Below are 21,117 nucleotides of genomic sequence, written 5' to 3' on the forward strand. Positions count from 1 at the left end.
AGCTTTGACAAAGTTACCTATTGTTGTGGCAGTTGTTGCCTGACTAGATACCAAGCATGCCAAGAACAAAAATGAACTAGAAGATACCAAGCAGCCTGTGTTTCTTCGTACCCCAGCTTAGCTGATATTCTCTTGGTTTTGAATGCGGTCGATAAAGTTTTTTTTCTTCATACCATATTAACAGACATGAATATTCTCCCGTTGATATCATTATAAAAACTAACCAAAATAAATGGTAACCAACAAACGATGAACGATAATTACCTACCTAATTCAGACATCCGCCTGGGAATCGAATCGTAGACCTCCGGATCGGAAGAGCACCAAGCACTCGGCAGTTTTGGTAGTGTTGTCAATAACTTCCGCCAATCTATCGATAGTCATTCACTGTCCATAAAACGATCAATTGTTTATTTCATAATAAATTCTTTAAGATCATAATGCAGGCTGCTCTCAAATAGAGTTATCTACCATGTTCTTCTATTTATTTGCAATGTTCTACAAGCAATTCATGATTATAGTACGTCATGATACTCATGATAATATCATGTGATATCAAAATATCGAGTGATAGGTACGGTCGGTAAAATATCACGGAGGAAATCAAGCTGTCAAACCAGAATTCCCGCCAAAATTGAAATGTCATAACAGTAGAACTGTCATAATCCAAAACAAATCCACGAAAATTAGAAATTTTATTGGAAAAAGAAAGTAGAGAAGAAAATATTTACAAATATTAGAGAATTCAACTAAAAGTAATATGACGATTGATAGCAAACCTTTAAGATACGCTCATGCGGAAGGACACACTGATGTTTGCTTTACAGAAGATGGGCAGTAAGTATTCACGTTGAAATGTATTAAAATCTCCAAGTTCGTACTTATATACTCGTACTATATGTAATTTTATGCTCCACGAATGACTGAGTGTGGCCATGTCACACAGTTTAGATTTTTGGTCCTAGTTCATTATTATCAGAGGTTATTTTGTTTTATACATAAATACTGCTTCTAAAAGTAAAAAGCCAGCATGAATAAAATGACTTTATTTTTGTTTCTATAGGCATTTAATAACCTGTGGACACGATGGAGATGTTAGAATATGGATGGGCATTGAGGATGATGACCCGAGCTCTCATTGCGTTGGTGAAAGTGCTCTTGCTGTCTGTTTCAAAGACAAAAGGCTGTATGTGGCCACTGACAGCCATGTGGTCCAAGCCTATACATTCCCAGCATTTGACAAAGATGGAATCGTTACTAGGTTTACTGCCCCAGTTACTCAAATCAAGTCAACTAGTAAAATTGAGGTAATAATGATATGCTTGCTTTTTTGTGATAAGGTTGAATCATGTATTAATCTAAATATCTTTTAAATAATCAATAGGCATTGGGCTGCTCATCAGAGAATATGGAAGCAAGGATATGTAGCTTAGAGGGAGGAGCACCTTTGTTTGTCATGTCTGAACACAAGGGCTCTGTCCTCAGTATAGCTATTTGTCCACACATGAAATATGCCAGCACAGCCAGTGGTGATGGTATGCTGAGAATATGGGATATTGATACACAGAAAATAGTAAAGGAGATTACATGTGTGCCAAAGATTAACACATTTTATTCTGCAAAAGTATTATGTAAGTCTCCTATTTTTAATTATTTATTTTATTATTTCAAAGATTTATTTTAGCAATAGGCTTAGTCATAGTCATAAATGTTTATTGCATCATGTTTACCAATAACAATCTTTACCTTTCCAGGTCGTATTGATTTTGAGCCTTCAGAAGGGAAATATTTAGCCTATCCAAACAATAGAGAGATCATTTTACTAGATTGTGAAAGTTGGGGACAAAGGATGACTTTTACACACAGCTCAGTTTGTATATTTTTATTCTTTCGAATATAATTTATTCTTTACAAAAATAATTCTTATTGTTGAGACGTCAACAGTGCAATTGCATTACAATCAGGGCAGGTATGTTAACTAATTTATTTCTTATTTCTAGATAAAATGTGCTATATCGCAATGTCTATTCTCACCTTGTGGCCAGTATTTGGCTGGCAGCACTGTCGCTGGCCAGATAGCTGTATGGGAAGTTCAGACAGGAAATTGTGTGGGACTTATTGAGCATCCAACTTCACATAATGTATCTGCAATGGCATGGAATCCAAAAGGTTAACACATTACCTAATGTCCATATGAAAATAACTAACTGTAGTACGTACATAAGTATTATATTTCCCATTTAATTTGCAGGCAATGGTATTTTAGCTTACTGTGATGTAGCTGGGCAACTTGGCTGTCTTGTGAACTGTTATGGAAAAGACAGTGAAATCAGAGATGAAATAGAGACTGTTGAAAGAGTTGATGGTAATAATAAATTGTTTACATGTAAATTATGTTGCTGATCATAAAAAAATGCAGCAGCATAAATGAATTTGTGGTTTATGCTCTTTTTAGATGATGATATAGGTGATTTGATGATCAACAACGACAGTGATGACGAGAACGCGATTTCCTTGGAGAAGTTAAAGAATGAGACGCTCGGGTTGAATGACCCGCACGAGGAGTCGCGGCCGGCGTCCGCGCAGCCCCTCGCACCGGCCTGCGCGCCGCCGCAGCCGCCTTTCCAACCATCGGCAACTCCTGCGCATCTAGAACACAGGTATAAATTAAGATAAATAAGAATAAATATTCTTATGCCCGTTTTCACCATCAATCCCTAATTAAATATGAGAATGAGATAATGACTCTGATTAAGTGACCCCTATGAAAAAAAAAATCCTGTTATGTGTTACCATAGGGGTCACTTAAAAATTAGGGATTGATGGTGAAAACGGGCATTAGGCATTTTTATACTGCATCAATATTCCACAAAAAATGTTTTAGGTTTCTGTAGGTATTTCGATGCAATGCGCTATTGCGATCGAATGCGCAGTCAGCGCCATCTTTTGGTGACGCCAACTCAATCGTTCTTAACTGCTGTTGTTTCAACCCTTCTTGTTTTATTTTTGCTGGTACATAAAGAACATATTTTTTAATTATCTTCAGATACATGTGCTGGAACGACGTCGGTATAGTCCGTTGCCACACTACCGAAAACGGAGAGTCGAGCATAGACGTCGAATTCCACGATACAAACGTGCATCACGGCTTACATTTGAATAACTATTTGAACCACACAATGGCCAGTTTATCCTCGAGTGTGCTGGCATTAGCATGTGAAACGCCTAGGTGAGTGTATCGAAAATCTTGAATATATAAATTCAAAATTAGTAGGATGAATACAGAACAGGGCGTAGGCGCAGCTGTATCAATTATACGGGGCGCCCAGACTACAGGGGCACCAGTTCCGGATTAAGGACGTCGCACATTTATCAACCCGGAAAGTGGTCGTAACCGTATCAACTCGAGGCGGACTGTATTCTTTGTATGAAACGCACGCTTATCCGCACCGTAACGTAAACGCCTCGCCTCGCGATTGACAGGCGACAGCGTGCGAAAGGCGATACGGTGTTGTTCCCTTTCTGAGTTGATAAGTCTGCTATGACCTTTAGCCAGGCAACGGTCTAGGAAAGTTCTACAATTTTGCATTTACCGTTTTAGTGAAAAGCGTCTCATTGATAATAATAATTATCATTTTTAGATGAGGCCCCCAGGAAATTTTGATACAGGGCCCTTCTAACGCATGCAACGTCACTGATACACAGGCCCGCCGCTAGCTGTTTCGTCGCCCGCGTGCAAAACCGATTATGCCGCCCTACGACTACCTACTTACTGAGTTTTGTCAAAAAAAAGGCTAATTCAATTGATGTTTTCTCATTTTTCATGCTATGACATATTTTCTTAAACTTAATAGTCCAATCGATAGGTATTTTTTTCCTGCAAAAGGTGGAAAGTAAAATGTTTTAATTTGTATTAAGTATATTTTTATGTATGGGCTAGTTATGAAAAAAGTATGTTTTCGAACTCGCCTGAACTGGCCCTGCTGATACAGAACTATGAACAAATTATATTGTCTGTAGCAATAAAAAAAAATTGTTTTCAACTCTTTTGTAGCAAGCTCGTCTGCATATCGCTGGTAGGCAGCAGCAAGGAGTGGAGCGTATCTCTCCCGGACACAGAAGAAGCGCTGTGTGTGTGTGCCGCCGGTGGCGTGGTCGCGTGTGCCACCACCGCGCGCCTACTGAGGTTGTTCACGCCTATGGGCACGCAGCGACAGGTTAGTTCGTTCGTTTCAGCCAAATGACGACCACTGCTGGACAAAGGCCTCCCTCAAGTATTTGACGTCCACTGCTGGACAAAGGCCTCCCCCAAGTATTGGACGTCCACCGCTGGACAAAGGCCTCCTTTAAGTATTTGATGTCCACTGCTGGACAAAGGCCTCCCCCAAGTATTTGACATACACTGCTGGACACAGGCCTCCCCCAAGTATTTGACGTCCACCGCTAGACAAAGGCCTCCTTTAAGTATTTGATGTCCACTGCTGGACAAAGGCCTCTCCCAAGTGTTTCACGTCCACGGATATAGGCCTCCCTCAAGTATTTGACATCCACTGCTGGACAAAGGCCTTCCCCAAGTATTTCACGTCTACTGCTGGACAAAGGCCTCCCCCAAGTATTTGACATCCACTGCTGGACAAAGGCCTCTCCCAAGTATTTGACGTCTACTGCTGGACAAAGGCCTCCCCAAGTATTTCACGTCTACTGCTGGACAAAGGCCTCCCCCAAGTATTTCACGTCTACTGCTGGACAAAGGCCTCCCCCAAGTATTTCACGTCTACTGCTGGACAAAGGCCTCCCCCAAGTATTTCACGTCTACTGCTGGACAAAGGCCTCCCCCAAGTATTTCACGTCTACTGTTAAATGTCTCTCCAAGGATTTACACAACGACCGGTCCTACGCTGCCCGCATCCAGATAGTTCGCGCGACCTTCACCAGATCGTCGGTACACCTAGTGAAAGGCCAGCCCACAATACCTCTTCCGTCTACAAGAAGTCAGCCCTGATCCTACAGCCATCATCATTTAATTTATTGAATGGAACATTAATTTCAGGTAATTTCCCTGGCGGGCCCAGTAGTCGCCCTTGCTGGATACAACACAACAGTTCTGGCTGTATACCACAGCACAGAACCCGGGGTTTCCGACCAGCACCTCGCTATGGACATCATAGCGATGAACGGTAAATAACAGAAACCTTTCGTCGGCCGTTTGGTGTAGTGGTTCGAAACGGACTACTATTCCGGAGGTAGCGGGTTCGATTCCCGCACAGTACAAACATTTGTGTGCATGAACATATTTGTTTGTATTGGACTGGGTGTTTTCTGTGTATAATAAGTATGTATTTACAAAAAAAAAAGTATTTTAGTATGTTTATATCCGTTGTCTAGTACCCATAGTACAAGCTTTGCTTAGTTTGGGACTAGAAGCGCAGTGTAAAATGTCTAAGGATATTTATTTATTTAAGGATATTTTACCTTTAATATGTATTACTAGCGGCAGCCCGTGACTTTGTACGCGTGGACCATGAATGTCAAAAATTTTTGTTCAGCGCTGTACATTTTATTTATTTATTTATTTAAACTTTAATGCCAAAATAAATGTGCACATAAGGCGAACTTAATGCAATAAAGCATTCTCGACCAGTTTTCCTTTGGGTTGAGCAGAAAAGAAATTTGTTTGGCGGTACTTCTAGTGCAGGAAAGAAAAACAAAAACAAATATGCTACATACATAAATAATATATAAAATATATAATAAATAAATACATACATAAAATAGATGATTGAGTTAAACTGAAATTACAATTCATGAACATGAAATCATTTGGAGGAATCACTTCCTCCTGACATCCACTCCTCACGACACTTCCACATTATGGACAGATTTTTTAAAATAAAACTTACTAGACTCTTGCCTGGTCCCTTCAGGCAGAGAGTTCCAGAGCCTTATGGCCTGGAGACGGAAGGAGTCGGAGAGAAAACCAGTTCGGTGAAGAGGGGTGGAAACTTGAATTGGATTTTAACCAATAACGATAGATGGCGCTTTTTACCCACGTCTTATTTATTTATTGAAATTGAGTTTCTCACATATCGTCATAAATTATAGCCTATATGTTAATCTGGGTTATAAACAATAATACTGTAAAGTTTCAACAAAATCCGTTCAGTAGTTTTTGCGTGAAAGAGTAACAAACATCCAGACATCCACACAAACTTTCGCATTTATAATATTAGTAGGATAGTAGGATGATGAGGATCATATCTCCCAGCAGTTATCAAACTTGTGATACAAAACCAGTGTGGTACCAGTTACATTATCTCTTGCAATATTCAAAAACAGTTTATTTTTACATTATTAAGACATCTTGATAACCTTTCTTTGATAAACTTTATATCTGCCATATTATTTAGAGGGTAATCAAACGAATATTGTTTAAGTATTGCGATATACAACACGTTCATTAGCTCCGTTGAAATACCTAAAGTAAACACTACAATCTAGGGATTTGAGATGATGGAATGTAAACAAACACATCCATGAAGTAAATATTATTATGTGCACTGGGTATTACACGTATACTTTTATCAGCTGATGCAATTATGGTCCATTTTGAATAGCTTTAAAATGTGGCATTTCCAATAGATAAGTTATGATAAGCTAAATCAGTTAGTAGTCCAGTCAAATTAAACATGAACCCTGCAATAATTCGCATACAGCTGAAAATTGGTACGAATGTTCGGAGCACCATTATGAATTAACTGTGAAAAGTCCCTATCGATCCGACATGTGCTAAAAAAAAAATTCAAGGTCAAACTTAAAAAATACGGGTTTTTGAGATTTTCAGCCAAACGGTAAGTTTTATCACAAAAATATGTATGACAAGGTTTAAGACCATACAATTATCTATAAAAATTGTCAATACGCTTTCTCCTAAGAGTCAGCGTTTCTGAGATTCGATGATCCGAAGAGTCAAAAAAGTGTTATCTTCATAACGATCTTACTCATAAATCCAATGTGATATCGCCTCGTGCCACGACTCAGCATTGTATCATGATGTGTTGTCGACGTCGAATATAAAATGATCAACCTCAATGTCGTCTGTCATCTTTAATTATCGAAAAATGTTTGCAACTTAGACGAAGGACTGCACCGTGAGTTTCTAAGTTACGAAGTTTTCGTGTCTATTATGTTTAAGAGCTCTTATATGCACACGTCACTACTCTACTTGTAACTCTATGGTCACTCTTTTAGCCCGGTCAAGTCAGAAAATCCAGGTTATAATAATTCGCATAGAGCTGAAAATTTGTGTGAATGTTAAGAACACCATCCTTAATGAAATGTCAAAAGTCCCCGACGATCCGTCATTTGAAAAAAAAAATAAGGAAGTCCAAGTTTTTTGCATTTTTCCGCCAAACAGTAAACTTATCATAAGAAATGATAAGAAATAGTAGTAGATCATAAAATTATCTATTAAAATTGTCTCTGCCCCTTTTTCCTAAGATTCACCGTTTATGTGGTAACCATGCAAAAAGTTGGAGAATTCGCATTCTGTTGACTACTCCACAAGTCCACAACTTCAACTCTATTAAAATAGTTTTGAATTGAACAGGATAACAAATACATCTTAAAAAAGGCCTACTGGGGAAACCTGGTAAAAAAAATGCGCCAAATAACCCTCATAGGTTTTGTGGAAACATGTGCATATAACGAGAATATCTTAACTAACTTTTTGATTGGTTCTACCTCATAATCGGTGACTCTTAGGAAAAAGGGGTAAAGACAACTTTAATAGATAATTTTATGATCTACTGTTATTTCGTATCTATTTTTATGATAAGGTTACTACTTGGCCAGAAAATGCAAAACACTTGGGACTTCGAAAACTTTTTTTTATATGACGGATCGTCGGGGACTTTTGACATTTCATTTAGGATGGTGTTCTCAACATTCACACAAATTTTCAGCTCTATGTGAATTATTATAACCTGGACTGTCTAACTTGGTCGGGCTAAAAGAGTGACCATATAGTTATAAGTGTAATAGTGACGTGTGCATATAAGAGCTTTTAAACATAATCGACACGAAAACTACGAATCGTAGAAACTCACGGAGCAGTCCTTCGTCAAAGTTGCACCTATTTTTCGATAATTAAAGATGACAGACGACATTGAGGTTGATCATTTTATATTCGACATCGACAACACATCATGATACAATGCTGAGTCGTGGCACGAGGCGATATCATATTGGATTTATGTGTAAGACCGTTATAAAGATAACACTTTTTTGACTCTTCGGATCATCGAATCTCAGAAACGCTGACTCTTAGGAGAAAGTTAATAGACAATTTTAATAGATAAATGTATGGTCTTAAACCTTGTCATACATATTTTTGTTATAAAACTTACCGTTTGGCTGAAAATCTCAAAAACCCGTATTTTTTAAGTTTGACATCGAATTTTTTTTTTAGCACATGTCGGATCGATGGGGACTTTTCACAGTTAATTCATAATGGTGCTCCGAACATTCGTACCAATTTTCAGCTGTATGCGAATTATTGCAGGGTTCATGTCTAATTTGACTGGACTATAGTGTGAAGGTCTGTATTAGAAACAGAAAAATAAAATAGCGTGTAATGCTGAATAGGTGACATTTAAAGTAATGGAGTCGGAAAACCTGTTGGTTGCCAAGAAGAAATTGCTTTCGGCAATATGTACCTAATCGCAATAGGGATGATGACTGGGTAATGAAATCGAAATTCTATTTAGCCCGTCAGACAGATAATAAAAAAATTTTGGACACATATTTTTGATTTTTTTTCATAATCGAATAATTACAGTATTATATTGAGTTGAAATGTCGGGTGACGTCACTTTTGAGTAAAAATTCTACTCGAGCGTGACGTAACGCGCCATTTCAACTCAATGTAGCACTGTTATTATTTAATTATGAAAGAAAATAAAAAATATGAGTCTAATATTTTCTAATTATCTGTCTGACGGACAAATATATTTTTTTTTTTTTATGTGACAGGAAATAATTAAAATTTTGTCATCTAGCCTATTGTCTTCCTGCTACTCAATCTTTTGTCAGTTTTGTAATAAAGTCAATCAATTTTAACTTATATGAAGGGTTTGTAGTGGTTCTTTAAACTGTATCTACGTATGCTCTTTGTTGATTCGCAGGCAGACACGTGCGAAGTAAAACGGTCCCTGTGCCGCTGACGCCAGGGTCCAAATTGGCGTGGCTGGGAACCACCGACACCGGCTCGCCGTGTGCCTTTGACAACACCGGCATGTTACGACTTTACGATGTCGCGAGCGGTGTCTGGATACCGATATCCGACACCAGCACGCATTCTAGAGGAGTCTCAGACACCTGGTTTATTGTTTCTGTAAGTATTCGTATGATGATGTCGTCGACATAAACTTGGGCTAATTAATTAGTATTTGAACTATAATTCGTGTTATTTGAAGCAAGACTTGTTAAAATTGGTTTTATTCTAATGTTAGAACTGATGTCTTTTTTAGGTAAGCGAGCCCACACAGACTGTCCGGGCTATATTATGCAGAGGCGCATCTTTCCCACCAACAGCGCCTAAACCTATTGTTGCAGAATTACCTATACGCGTAAGTACAATACAAACTAAAGATTTAACATATTACACTGCACAACAAAATTGCAACTTTTGGCTGATGATTGACTTTCATTACATGATGTTTACTAATTTGACGTCGCTGATTCTGAATCTGCCGTCCATTTTTTCGTAGCAGCTCTTGTTTACGTGTTATAGCTTTCACTCAAAAATTGCTAAATTTCAGTCTTAATTCGCTGACAGTTCAAAAAAATACTATGTTTTCTTTGTATAATTTAATATGGTAGCATTAAGAAGTGTTTGTGTGAATGATCTAAATCAATTTTGTTTCATTTGCGGAGAGGATATGTTTAAATAATCCGTTTAAATATGACAAAGTTCGTAAAATTGGCTTACAAAAATTAGTTTGGGGACCCGGTGGAAATGAAAGATAAGCCTTGAATTCCGCAAAAGGCGTGGAAAAGATGCGTTGAGTTTTTACGTTTATAAACAAATAAGAATATGTGTAGATTTAGGTACCAAACCGCTATGATCTGAAAGGAACCCTTGAATCATCGCGACGACTGTTATTTTTATTTTTGAACAAAAATGGTATTAACCAAAAAATATTGAACTAAATGGTAATTCCTTGCATACGTTTGGCATGTATATGTCGTTTCAACCCTAAGAAGTCACCTGAACCTCATGTTGTTACTTCACATGAGGATTTTAAGGCAAAAACTGTCCGACCCGAAATTTTCAAAACCATGTAGCCAAGATCGTTTAAACGATCGTTTTCGAGATTTAGGATCTTCAAATCTTCCGAAAAGACATGGAATGAGTTATTTTGGCATTTTAATTTTTTTTTTGGAAAATCCGAAAAAATCTTACTATTCTTACACATCGAACAACGTATGAGTCACTTACAAACATGTTTTTTTGGTTGGATGTAATATAAACATCGAATTACACTCTCTTCGCAATCACCTGAACAATTTTATCACAACTCTTAAGGATCCATGTGAAGAACATGGCGAGCAAATCCACCAGGGCCTTCGTACGATAGACGGACGCTATCAGGGCCACTGGAATGCACACATGATGGCTGACTGCTGTTGAATCATTCAGAAGAGTTGTCTGCCTTCAGCATCAGCAAGGAAGTCAAATAAAAGAAAGTTTTTTCAACATAACAACTTCATAAAATAGGATCATCTCTAAAAAAAGAGTGTTTTTTTACAAAAAGACCCAAGTGTCATATTTTTTTAACCAGAGCTGATACAGATATTTCAATCACAGATTTGAAATCGTCATTAAAAATTGGACTTATATCATGTAACATAACCCAATCATCAGAAATGCTGTTGTGCAGTGTTATTATTTCTATTGTCACCAGTTGGTTACTTGAAAGAAAACTATACGGGCATATTTTATAAGGCTAAAGTTTGTTTCTTTTTTTGTTCATTCTGCTAAAAGTTGAACTGATTTGCCATGGTGTTTCTGACACTCGCCAGTAGCGCCACCTAGTAAACGTATTTTAATACAACAACGAATTTAGTGCTACGTCATAAATGATGACGTCATTTTATTTTCACTGATCCTTTTTACTGTTTGTACTAGTAGCGTCCTCTGCACGCTTTTGCGTAATATCCTGTGACTAGTGGCGCCGCCTAGCGTTTAGTCCTCATTACTGTTCTGCTGTAGATCCCTCTGTGCAAGTTGGTGAACTATAGGACTGCTCGAGCAGTCGTGTGTACGGCAGCGAATGAATGACTGTAATATAGGTCACCGCGCGGTCGCGGCTTCAAGCAGTCGGTCTTAACTGCTTGAAGCAGTCCGTGTGCGGCTGGCCCTAGTCCTCATGACTGTCGTCTCGATCTAGATCCCGCTGTGCGAGCTGGACAGCGAGAAGGCGCGACCGGGCGGTGAACTATAGGACTGCTCGAGCAGTCGTGTGTACGGCAGCGAATGAATGACTGTAATATGGTTCACCGCTTGAAGCAGTTGTGCTAGTAGCGCCCTCTGCAAAGTGTTTGCGTAATATCACAGAATAATAATAAGTACTAGGTACAGAAGTTTTACTTCGCGAAGGTATATAAAAAATGTATGCTCAATGTCATTAACAATATGGTGTAATTTAGCCTGTTTCAAGAGTCAAGCACCATTTTGTTGACAAATGTCAGTGATCGGCACTGCGCCGAAGCTATAGGGCTGACTTCGGTAAAATGATGTGACGTGAGGTGCCAAACTGCGGAAAATGGCGGAGGAAATACTTACATGATTTAGCATGAATTATCATGAATAATATTAACTACTTATTTACCTCTCAGTGTCTAGAGGCAACTTAAAAAGGTACATTCTGTGTTTTTATTATTATTTAGGCAGTTAAATACTGCACAGTATTTAGTACACCATTTTCTTTATTTTCTTCCATCATACACAAGAATACGCGTGCGTGAGTCAATGTTCGCTCGTATGTGAGGCCTTGTCGAATAGTATCCTGTAGTATCGTGCGTGTTTTGTTTTCGATGTAAACTCGCGGAGATGAACAGGCCTGGTAATATCCAGACCTCCTAATTTTTTTCTGACTACCTCATGACTGCTGTCTCGCTCTAGATCCCGCTGTGTGAGCTGGACAGCGAGAAGGCGCAGCACGAGGAGCAGCTGGTGCGCTGGGCGCACTGCGCCGCCGACGTCGACGTCAAGGCTGCTAGGGAAGTCTCTCTCAAACTGTTTGCCGTAAGTAGCACGTGATCAGATCTTTTTTAAAGCCAATTAAAATTAAGTAACAAAGGGCCAATTTAATCGGTTCCTGATGAAGTTTCTTATGGTAATGGCTGGCATATAACAAAGATATTATCTGTTTACCGGTGACTAGCAATATCTGCCAGATTCTCTATCTGAGGTCAGTGAAACCAAAAGTTGTAGGTAAGTTTCTAATGGGTTAATCACGACAAATTATGACTCGGCAAAGAAGCAGAATACATTGAAGCCTAATAGTGTATAATTAGTGGTTGAATCTGAAAGCTTGAATCAATCCTCGAAGATTTCAATACAATGCAGTACTCAATTAACCAACGTGTAATACTAACGTGTTTCATTACAGCTCGCATGTCGAAGTGAGATTGAACAAAGAGCGTTAGAACTGATGGAAATCCTCAAAGACGACCGTCTCCTGCCTTTAGCCGCAAAGTACGCGTCGCGCTTAGGCCGCGTACACTTGGCCGACAAACTCACCGACTTAGCTTCGGCCTGGCAACGCGACGCAGACCTCAACGAAGCCAGAAACTCACACTTCATGGAACTGGACACACAGGAAACCTATGACGTCACCAGCACGGAGCCAGACTTGAACGCTAGTCTCATTATACCACAGAAGGCTAAAGAGAAGAAAACGGAGACCGTCACGCCTATCAAACCTGTGGTAAGTCCGATTTTCATTTGTTTCGCCCTTTGAGACCTAGTATTGAATCGAGATATATCGCTCAATATATTTTATTGTTTCCAGCCTATAAAATCTTCGCCTGGCGGAGCTAGGAATCCGTTCAGAAAACAGCAGGAGGCTACAAAGAACGTTCAGAGTCCATTGAGTTTAACGGACCGGACGTTAGTCGAAGTGCACAGTCATTCAGAAAATGATGATGTAAGTATTTGCATGATAGTAGTAAATATAATTAGGGACAAGACGATGAGTAATATCAAAGAACCGCCAATTATGATACAACGACGCGATAAGCCAATTTTATTTATGTGTCATTGTATGAATTTGCACTTTCAAAATATGATCGATACCTCCTTAATTTTTTCATCAATGACATCATGATCTGATATACAGGGTGTTAGGTAAATGGGTATATGAGCCGACACTAGCCCATGTTAACATAGGCATATAAATGGTATGGTGAAGTCAGAAATTTGATATCATGATTTTAATTTTTTTAATTTTCATACAAAATAAATTTTATAAAATCCGATTTGTATCCTGTTCAATTCAAAACTATTTTAGTTGAAGTTGTGGACTTGTGGAGTAGTTAACATAATTCTCCAACTTTTTGCAACGTTACCACATAAACGGTGACTCTTAGGAAAAAGGGGCAAAGACAATTTTAATAGATAATTTTATGATCTACTACTATTTCTTATCATTTCTTATGATAAGTTTACTGTTTGGCGGAAAAATGCAAAAAACTTGGACTTCGTAAATTTTTTTTTCAAATGACGGATCGTTGGGGACTTTTGACATTTCCTTAAGGATGGTGTTCTCAACATTCACACAAATTTTCAGCTCTATGCGAATTATTATAACCTGGATTTTCTGACTTGACCGGGCTACAAGAGTGACCATACAGTTACAAGTAGAGTAGTGACGTGTGCAAATAAGAGGTCTTAAACATAATACACACGAAAACTTCGTATCTTAGAAACTCACGGTGCAGTCCTTCGTCTAAGTTGCACCCATTTTTCGACAATTAAAGTTGACAGACGACATTGAGGTTGATCATTTTATATTCGACGTCGACAACACATCATGATACAATGCTGAGTCGTGCCACGAGGCGATATCTCATTAGATTTATGTGTAAGACCGTTATGGTTATGAAGAAAATACTTTTTTGACTCATCGGATCATCGGATCTCAGAAACGCTGACTCTTAAGAGAAAGTGTATAGACAATTTTGATAGATAATTGTATGGTCTTAAACCTTGTCATACATATTTTTGTGATAAAACTTACCGTTTGGCTGAAAATCTCAAAAACCCGTATTTTTTAAGTTTGACCTTGAATTTTTTTTTAGCACGTGTCGGATCGATGGGGACTTTTCACAGTTAATTCATAATGGTGCTCCGAACATTCGTACCGTTTTCAGCTATATGCGAATTATTGCAGGGTTCATCTCTAATTTGACTGGACTAATAACTTTAGCTTAAAGCTGTACTTATATTTCAGCCTCAAAAACCAGTTGAAGGCGAAAAATTCGTGGACTGGTTCGCTCGTAACCGAGAACGTCTCGAGCAAGAGAATCCGGAGTTATCACCCGCGGAGTTGACACGAGTCGGCGTGCGAGCCTTCCGCAACGCCGCCGCCCCCGCCGCTAACGGAGAAAACATCAATGGAGCCAATGGAGCTCCCGCGAAGCGCAAGCGCGATACGGAAACAGAATCCGACGCCGTCGTCACCACTGCGCCTAAGCAGTCCAAACTCAGCGCTTTTGCGTTCCAGAAAAAAACGTAGTAATGACGTCATTTACAATTTGGAATGATAGGGTTACAAGAAAATTCGTGCTTTAAGCTGTTAAGTCGTAGACCGACGAACTAAACGCCCAAAACTTAATTCGGGCTTCGTCAGCCTGTGATTGGTGGAGTTTTAATTTTCATACAGACTTGAATTCACTCTCAAGTGTAAATTCGTAATTGAGTGTTGTTTTATAGCGCATTCTGAACAGGCTACTCGGATATGAATCTTCTTTGAATTGAGTTATGCTTATGAGTGTGTTTTAAAATGCGATCTATGTTCATTAGCTCTTACTATAAACTCGCCGAAGAGAAAGTGAAGATATTTTTGTATTTTAGATTAAGTGACTATTTTTAAGATGAAACAATCAGGACGTTAAACTTATAAGCCAATATTGTACAAATTCATTTTACTTATTTAACATTATTTAAACGAATAAAAACTTATAAAATTATACATCTTTTGTTATTTATTAATTGACTAGCTCTGCTTCATCTGGCACTGGAAAGATGCCCTCTTTGAACATTCTTTGCCACTCACTCCCGTTTGGATATGCGAACTTTTCCAATGTTTCTGGAAGAAATTGTGTGCTGTATCCTGGATTCTGTAATAAAGACAAATAACGAATAAAATTAATATAGGTACTGATTGTAAGTCTTGGCTAAACAATTGCAATTCGCAATGATAGAAAGTTGCGGTATAAAATACCGAAGTAAAATCACCGTGTTCTACCTTGAGAACTTTTCTGCCCCAACGGCCGATTGGGGCAGAAAAGTTCTCAAGTGATGGCCACGTAATGTAGGCAGGTTTCCTACCATTCGGTAGACCGTTGATCTAGTGAAGGTCGCGAGAAGCACTTGGATGCGGGCAGCATAGGACCGATCGTTGTGGAAATTCTTGGGGGATTCTTTGGTTTTTGATCAGCAATGAAATAAAAACGAGAATGAACGCAAGCCTACCTTCGGAGCCAAATATCTTGCGTTCTCAACGACACACGGGTCGTAGAAGTGCTCGTGCTGCTGGTCCACGTATTCTATAAGGCGGCCGTCAAGGAGCCCCGATAGGCTCGCGTAGTCCCAGAACTGTAGGTGTTGCACCATCTCGCACAGGCCCACGCCGCCCGCGTGAGGGCACACTTTCACTGTTAACGAGAATTAATATGTATGGTCATATAAGGATCATAAAACAGTTATTTCTCAAAGAAAAGAAAATAATATATTTCGTAAAATTATCGGTCGTTGGGGCAGAAAAGTTCTCAAATGGCGACTAAAGACTGGAAAATGTAATGCAAGCAAGTCCACTCGCTGCACCGATGATCTAGTATAGGTCGCGATAGGTAATAAGCTCCTGGATGCGTGCAGCGCAGGACCGGTCGTTGTAGAAATCCTTGAGAGACCTTTGGTTAGTGTTCGGCATTGGATTGACAGAAAAGTTGGGAACCTTTCTCTAGCGGCTAGAGTCTAGCCTATACATAAATATGTGGGAAAAATATAGTCGCTCTACGTCATTAAAGGTTTATGTGTTATAGAAAGTTAGTGAAATATTAATTCACACCTTTAAACTTCTCCGCCATGAGATAGACGGCGAGTATCTCGTTGATACCGCCGATACGCGCCGAGTCGATCTGGCAGAACTGCATGCCGCCGCTCTGCAGGAACTGCTTGAACATCACGCGGTTGGCGCACATCTCGCCCGTCGCCACGCCGATGCCGAACGGTCTGTGGAAGGTTTGGAGTTTACTTGGAGGCCACTAATATAATACCATCTATTCTAAACTAGTCTAGAATAGATTCTATAGCGCTATTCTTTCATTCTTAGCATAGCTCTAGAGTTTTTTGCATGTCCTTTTTATGTCGCAAAATACTCGTAACACACAGCCGAATCCATCTCGCTCGCGCGCGCTTGTCACCAGTTTCACGTCTCGTTAACACCTATTCATTCGTGATCGGCTGTACAGGCCACAGATATGGATTAGAGATTCCATATCTGTGGTAGGGGAGACTGGGTACGGTTGAAACAAAGGACGGTTGAAACAGAGCAAATATCTCGTAAACGGTTCCGCGGGGAGTGAGGGGTCCTAGGGGAAAAAGAAGCGGAAGACAGGTCAGAACACGAATTTAGTGCCTAATAACTTCCTAACGCGTTGACGTTGTGTATAAAACACCATTTTGTTTTTTACTACCCAAAGTAAGTATTTTTCTTCAGACATTAACGCTTATACCACCTGTTCTTGTTATGTGAATGTATCGAGTGTGCGTTTGCGATTATAATGAAGCTTGTAGAATAAGGGACAGTAACTATTTTTAATGTGTGATTATTAGTGTCGAAACTATAAAGTATATTTTACCAAAAGTGGGGTTGGGGACGGTTGAAACATTTTTTTTGGGTACGGTTGAAACAGAAAATGTATTAATGTTTATTTTTTGTAGATACCGAGAGTTTGGCTGAGGAAGATTTCCAGGGAGGGAATTGACTTGGTAAAGCATAAGAGGAGGTAAAAGCTGGAGATTCACTGCGGAAAGCGGCGGAAAAGTATGGTTTGAAAAAAAAATAAAGATTTTCGTTAACTTTCTTCAGAATGTTAATATTATTTTATTATTAATGTTTATTAGATTTAGAAATATCATTTATTTTATCATATTTCAGTTATTTTTTTTAATGTTTACTACTTATCAAAGGCTAATTAATGTTTTAGAAATATAAATACTTAGACTTATTAATGTTGTCATGTGGTACCATAATTTTAATATTCGTAGTATTAATGATAAATAAAACACGTTTTATTAGTAATGATTGTATTATTTGTATGTATTTTAACATACCCCAATCGCTGTTTCAACCGCCCCTGGCATGGGGACGGTTGAAACAAAATTTCTTTTTTTTTTAATTTCGTATATTTCTAAAAATAGTAACCCGGGAACTATAATGATACAGCCATATCATAGCTAAAACTTCAAATTTCAATTTCACGTATCGTAATCGTCACTTGGTTAATAAACAACAAAATTATAGACAATAAAAGCAAAATTGTTTCAACCGTACCCAGTCTCCCCTACAGGCTGTACTAAAGTGAACTAAAAGACTTTTTTGTACGACCAAGACGGAATAGTTCGTTCACATAAAGGAATTACTTCCTATTAGTACATAGTACAAGCCTAACATTACCGTTTCTGTGGGTCACCCACAGATGGGCACGGGTAAATGTTACAAACCCACATGAGCTACCGTTCCCAACTACTAAAACATGATTTCCCTTAAAAATCTTAAAGAAATAAAGTTCAACGTACTCCAGCGCCTTCGATATCGCAGCATGCCCCAGCACGTCATCCGGCGACGTGGGCTCCTCGATCCACATCGGCCGCAGCGGCGCCAGCCGCGTCATCCACGCGATGGCTTCGTCCACGCTCCACGCTTGGTTCGCGTCCACCATCTACAAATTGCCGTAGACTTAACATAAGTATTCTAAAATAGATAAAAACAAGAAACTGAGTGACTGATATACGCACAGCCCAAACTGCTGGGTTTAGTAGATTCCTACAGATTTTTTCCATGGTAGAGTTGAACTCTTCGATATGAGGTACTGAATGGGTTTGATTCTCTGGTGGTATACACTACTTATCTGTAAAGAGTTTCCTAAACAAACTTTTCTTCCAGTTTGTTAAGGACGTTCAGGCTTGAATGAAAATTATTGTTCGAAAAGTACTTCTGTTATAAATCCACAGCACGACGCAAGAACGTACCTATTTATCTAACATGCTTTTAAAATAAAGATGCACTTACCAGGTAATTGTGGTCTCCTATGGTTTTACGAACCACACTACATCTTCGAAGATCGTCCTCAATACTTGTGCCAACTTTAACTTTGAAATGTGTAAAGCCTAATTTCAAATATTTCTTGCATAGCTCCTCGACTAGTTCGTCGCTGTAGCCCATCCATCCTGAAAAATATTGAAGCCATTTAGGTACTATGCGAAGTTATCCTATTTTTTTAAGAAAAGTGGAAAATATCTATTTGGTGCGATTTTCTAATATAATTAAATATGTGTAGTCAATAAAGTAGCACTGTATGTTTGTGTTGACCTTACCGACTTGCGTAGTGTATGCGGGATAGCCATTTTGAAGCAAATATTGAATTCTATCTTCTTTGCCTTTACGCTTATTTTTCAACAGACGGACAGCTTCATCTTTGGTGATAACCTCTGTTATGTAACGGAAATCTATAGTGGACACCAGCTCCTGATAGATATGAAACATGTTTATTATATCGGGTAAATAATAATAAATAAAACACCTTAGGATATATAAAAACATAGCTGAAACATTTCTATTTTGTGGCTGAAATATCTTAATTTTATCAACAACGTCGTTATTAATCGCAAATAAAATTAAATAATTCTACTCGTATTCCATCCTAGTCTAAACACGGTATTATGAACAAGAAAATTAAAATATTACTTCGGGTTCCATATCCACAAGCAATCTCCAAAGGGGTTTGTTCTCGATCCTCGCCCAAAGGTCCCACAGAGAGTTCAAAATGGCCGCCACAGCCAAATGGATTACCCCTTTCTCGGGACCTATCTGTAAAAAGTAGTACAAGCTAAATAACTGACCTATTGTGATTGTGAGTACTTCAATACTATTCTAACAGTCGCGGGTTCCAATCCCACGACGGGTCATGTTTTGTGATGGACATGAGATACTTAGGTAGTTAGTCCAAGACTTGAATTTTGTCCAAATTGTTTGATGAATTAATTTGTAAATATTTTTAAGTCCCAGAACAGTCAGCGTGAACAATAGAAGAGATAAGTATTAGTAAGGTGCACTGCTAAAACAAACTCTCGGCAAATTCTACAACTTTACTTACCCATCTCATTTGGGAGTCATTGGTGATGACGCGCCAGAAACCAGCGAAGTCAGCGAAGATATCTGCGGCGTTCTTGCCCAGCACGAACCTCTTCAAGGTCCTGACGGTGAGCACCACCACCTCAGTCCCGCTGCCGCAAGTGAAAGTGAGTCCGAAGCCCTGGCGGCCATCTTCCGTGCGCGTCGTGACGTAGGCACACGAGTAGTTTGGATTCGTATGCTAGAAATGTAGGTATTCAAGGGTAGTTAATTACCTTATAATTAGTGCCAAATAACACTAATGTAGGTAATTTTCTGTGCTAAGGTGGATTATTTCAGAATTTTCAGGCATAATATTACTTATCTGCCGTACCCTTAGAATTAATCTAAGGCCGTACCACATTGACTGTGGCATTAGTTTAGTTAGGGCTCTACATAAATGAGATTTATGATAACTTTTTTATACACTGTGAGCCATTATGGCACGGTATTATGGTCTCATCTTGGCATGAAATTGAATCTAGTTTTGAGTTATTTTCATGTTCTCGAAGTATTTGCATAATTAAGGAAGGAACTACAATAAAAGTAGGTATTTCAAAAAAACGCCATGTGACATGAAAATAAATCAAAAATATTTTTTCCTAAGTCGAGCAGGAATAGAACCTGGGACCAACTGACGAAGGAGTCATTATCCCCGGTTCAAATGGATTAATGCTATAGCGATTAGCGTGTCAATGAACTATTTAGATAATATTATAATTACTGAGTAGGAAAGTACTAAATAACTATAATCCAATTGACGTTTGATCAGTTCGATACAATTTTAGAAGTCGCAAACAATACTTTACCTTGAATTTTCGTCATAGTAATTCAGTTCTTCGCATCACAGCGAGATTTTTGCAGCAGGCGTAGGTAAATGAATTTGATGTCATAATTAGTATGGTAATTGGACTAATTGGGTACACAGATGAAATAAATGATGTAGTTAAATGAATTAATTAAGTTATGACAAAATATTACATACCAAAGCATCTGATCCATGACCCCCGAGAGAGGTCGGGAATCGAACGTCTTTAACGTCAATGTCGACTATTTTTAGTCCTTTCCTATCAGGCACAGGCATTTTCTTAGGTTTTCAGACAATCGGGAGTTAGGTAAGGCTGCCACGACACACGCCGAACGACTGATAGTAACATTATAGAATAAACACAGTTGCGACAGTTCATTATTATAGCACGATAACACTATTATAATGTAAATACTTACTTAACTTCATTCTATATCTATTTTTCTTTTTCTTCAAGTTAAATACTGTTTGTTGTTATGCAAGCACAAAACAACATACATAATTCAACATTATTGTTTTACTAATATTGTTGACCTTGAGACCGCTTGGTAGCTTGATAAGAGCGACTTTTGCAAGCGTGAGGTTAACGTTCACATAATAATGCCGTCAAGTTTTGTGGATGAAAGA

At 38.7% G+C, this 21,117-nt stretch overlaps 2 protein-coding genes across 2 annotated transcripts; one reads left to right on the top strand and one right to left on the bottom strand.

The window, feature by feature from the left end:
- Positions 1-544: 544 nt before the first annotated feature.
- LOC135073002 (WD repeat and HMG-box DNA-binding protein 1) lies at positions 545-15,257 on the top strand. Its single transcript, XM_063967002.1, has 16 exons — positions 545-837; positions 1,064-1,307; positions 1,385-1,631; positions 1,755-1,870; positions 2,001-2,169; positions 2,252-2,365; positions 2,456-2,660; positions 3,047-3,229; positions 4,055-4,217; positions 5,051-5,177; positions 9,183-9,391; positions 9,528-9,626; positions 12,185-12,307; positions 12,675-12,992; positions 13,077-13,211; positions 14,517-15,257. The coding sequence occupies exons 1-16, from the start codon at positions 761-763 to the stop codon at positions 14,799-14,801; spliced, it is 2,814 nt and encodes a 937-aa protein (XP_063823072.1). The 5' UTR covers positions 545-760; the 3' UTR covers positions 14,802-15,257.
- LOC135073011 (mitochondrial enolase superfamily member 1-like) lies at positions 15,196-21,043 on the bottom strand. The gene is made up of 9 exons (XM_063967012.1): positions 20,668-21,043; positions 19,666-19,884; positions 19,257-19,379; positions 18,887-19,037; positions 18,582-18,739; positions 18,089-18,231; positions 16,356-16,519; positions 15,761-15,942; positions 15,196-15,405 (listed from the first exon to the last, which is right to left on the bottom strand). Exons 1-9 carry the CDS (start codon positions 20,764-20,766, stop codon positions 15,274-15,276), a joined length of 1,371 nt encoding a protein of 456 aa, XP_063823082.1. The 5' UTR covers positions 20,767-21,043; the 3' UTR covers positions 15,196-15,273.
- Positions 21,044-21,117: the final 74 nt, after the last annotated feature.

The sequence above is a fragment of the Ostrinia nubilalis genome, chromosome 1 (assembly GCF_963855985.1).
Source record: "Ostrinia nubilalis chromosome 1, ilOstNubi1.1, whole genome shotgun sequence".
Lineage (NCBI taxonomy): Eukaryota > Metazoa > Arthropoda > Insecta > Lepidoptera > Crambidae > Ostrinia > Ostrinia nubilalis.

Excerpts from the sequence above, each read along its gene's own strand:
- LOC135073002 (XM_063967002.1), top strand. The coding sequence starts at position 761 with ATGACGATTGATAGCAAACCTTTAAGATACGCTCATGCGGAAGGACAC. Across the intron at positions 2,661-3,046 it reads CCTGCGCATCTAGAACACAG|ATACATGTGCTGGAACGACG; the intron begins GTATAAATTAAG and ends AATTATCTTCAG. Across the intron at positions 5,178-9,182 it reads GGACATCATAGCGATGAACG|GCAGACACGTGCGAAGTAAA; the intron begins GTAAATAACAGA and ends GTTGATTCGCAG.
- LOC135073011 (XM_063967012.1), bottom strand. The coding sequence starts at position 20,766 with ATGCCTGTGCCTGATAGGAAAGGACTAAAAATAGTCGACATTGACGTT. Across the intron at positions 19,038-19,256 it reads TTGTGGATATGGAACCCGAA|GAGCTGGTGTCCACTATAGA; the intron begins GTAATATTTTAA and ends CATATCTATCAG. Across the intron at positions 15,943-16,355 it reads CATGGCGGAGAAGTTTAAAG|TGAAAGTGTGCCCTCACGCG; the intron begins GTGTGAATTAAT and ends TCTCGTTAACAG.